The sequence below is a fragment of the Trachymyrmex cornetzi genome, unplaced genomic scaffold (genome assembly GCF_001594075.2).
Source record: "Trachymyrmex cornetzi isolate Tcor2-1 unplaced genomic scaffold, Tcor1.1 scaffold2538, whole genome shotgun sequence".
Classification (NCBI taxonomy): domain Eukaryota; kingdom Metazoa; phylum Arthropoda; class Insecta; order Hymenoptera; family Formicidae; genus Trachymyrmex; species Trachymyrmex cornetzi.
This window is the reverse complement of record NW_017297207.1, coordinates 1-1,689: the sequence shown is the minus strand read 5'-3', so window position 1 is coordinate 1,689 and position 1,689 is coordinate 1. Positions and strand designations below refer to the sequence as shown.

At 30.1% G+C, this 1,689-nt stretch overlaps 1 protein-coding gene across 1 annotated transcript; it reads right to left on the bottom strand.

Annotated features, from left to right (window-relative positions):
- Window positions 1-339: 339 nt before the first annotated feature.
- On the bottom strand, window positions 340-1,688 carry LOC108761571 (neuropeptide CCHamide-2 receptor). Its single transcript, XM_018508182.1, has 3 exons — window positions 1,598-1,688; window positions 708-886; window positions 340-558 (listed from the first exon to the last, which is right to left on the bottom strand). The coding sequence occupies exons 1-3, from the start codon at window positions 1,686-1,688 to the stop codon at window positions 340-342; spliced, it is 489 nt and encodes a 162-aa protein (XP_018363684.1).
- Between the last annotated feature and the right edge of the window lies 1 nt (window position 1,689).

The following is a 1,689-nucleotide window of genomic DNA, read 5'->3' as shown; positions in this document are numbered from 1 at the left end:
GGGGGGGGGGGGGGGGGGTGAGAGTCGGAGGTGAGAGTCGTGCGCCCCTGAAAGTCAAAACCTATGTGGAATAGTATTTAATATTGTATATATAGCAAAAATAATACGTTATTTTTCAAACTTGTTTTGTTAATAACTATTTAACGAAGGATGAGCAATGGCTAAAACTTGTTGGAGGTTACTCAGGGTCATGATCTTGACAATATAGTCAAGGTCAAGGTCATGGGGGGGTCCCCTAATCGGAACTTTTACCAAAAGTATTATTAATTAAAATTTACCGATATCTCTCTGATTAATATAAAAATTTTTTATTTACAAGTAAAAAAATATTATACACACTTACTTTTGACGAAACGTGCGGCTAATTAAGTAAAGAGCAATGGGATTAACACAGCTATTGATGAAACTGAGGCAGAAACCAAATACCCTAAAGGCGTTCCAGTAAGAATTAAAATCGTCCATGGCCGTTGGATTAAAATGGAACCAGAGCACATATATGTGATATGGTAGAAAACAAATCACAAAAATTATTATAAAACACACTACCATTTTGCCCACCTAAATTGCAATAACAAACGAAATCATTAATACAAAAGCGTCCAACAAGAGGCAATTGAATCTTAAAAACTATTTAATGGTACGAAGCATGATTTTAATACTTGAAACTTTAAGAAGTTTGAAACTATAAGAAGTATATTTTTATATACCCTTTTGCGCGCCTTTATCTGTTCGTGAAGATCAGAACCGGGAAGTTCGCATGGCATATTTCTAGTTGACAATGTTAGATGCCATGTCATGCTCAAATAGAAAATAGCTATTACGCACAATGGTATCAAGTAATATGCTAAAAATTTGAACATTACCATACCCTTTCGATAAATTTCTCCTGTAATGTAAAAGCACGTATAACATAGTATCTCAGTAAACACAATGTTACATGTAACGTTAATGTAACATGCAATGTCAGCTCAACAAAATAACTATAATATAACACACTGTTATATTACAGTTATCTTATAGAGCTGATATTGCATGTTACATGTAACATTGCGTTTATTGGGATTTATCTGTGCGCGACTACTTCACAACACAAAGCGTTTTATAAAATTTATATATATTTTTTTAGTGTACCTAATTTAGTTTTTATATTATTCAATGTATTAAAATAAAATACTGTGTAATAATATTTAAGTTCCGAATATAATAAATAAAGGCTCTGATTAGGAGAAATATTTAACTTTCAGAAAAGATAAAAATGCAAACGTTATTAATTTTGAGGGAAAGATAAATCAATAAGAACCAACGCGGATGTCGACAATAATAACAATATATTTAATCTCTTACTCACAGTAAATTATATATGTAAAAATGCAAATATTTTGTAAATCAATAAATTTAATATAATATAATTAATAAATTAATATTTTATCATTATAATAAATATGTTTCATTCGTATCTAAAAAAAAATTTTTTAATTAGTAAAAATGATATTATCGTATAAACTGATTAAAATTTCATTATGAATTTTACAATTTGCACATTCATTTATGTGTTCCTAATTTTGTGATATTTCAAGAGAAGTGTACCATGACTTACCAAATTCTTTAGGGAAAGGATTGCAGATTAAAATGCTACGATTTCCTAATACAGGTACAGACGTTACTTCGGAGAAGAGCACGGCGGGCATA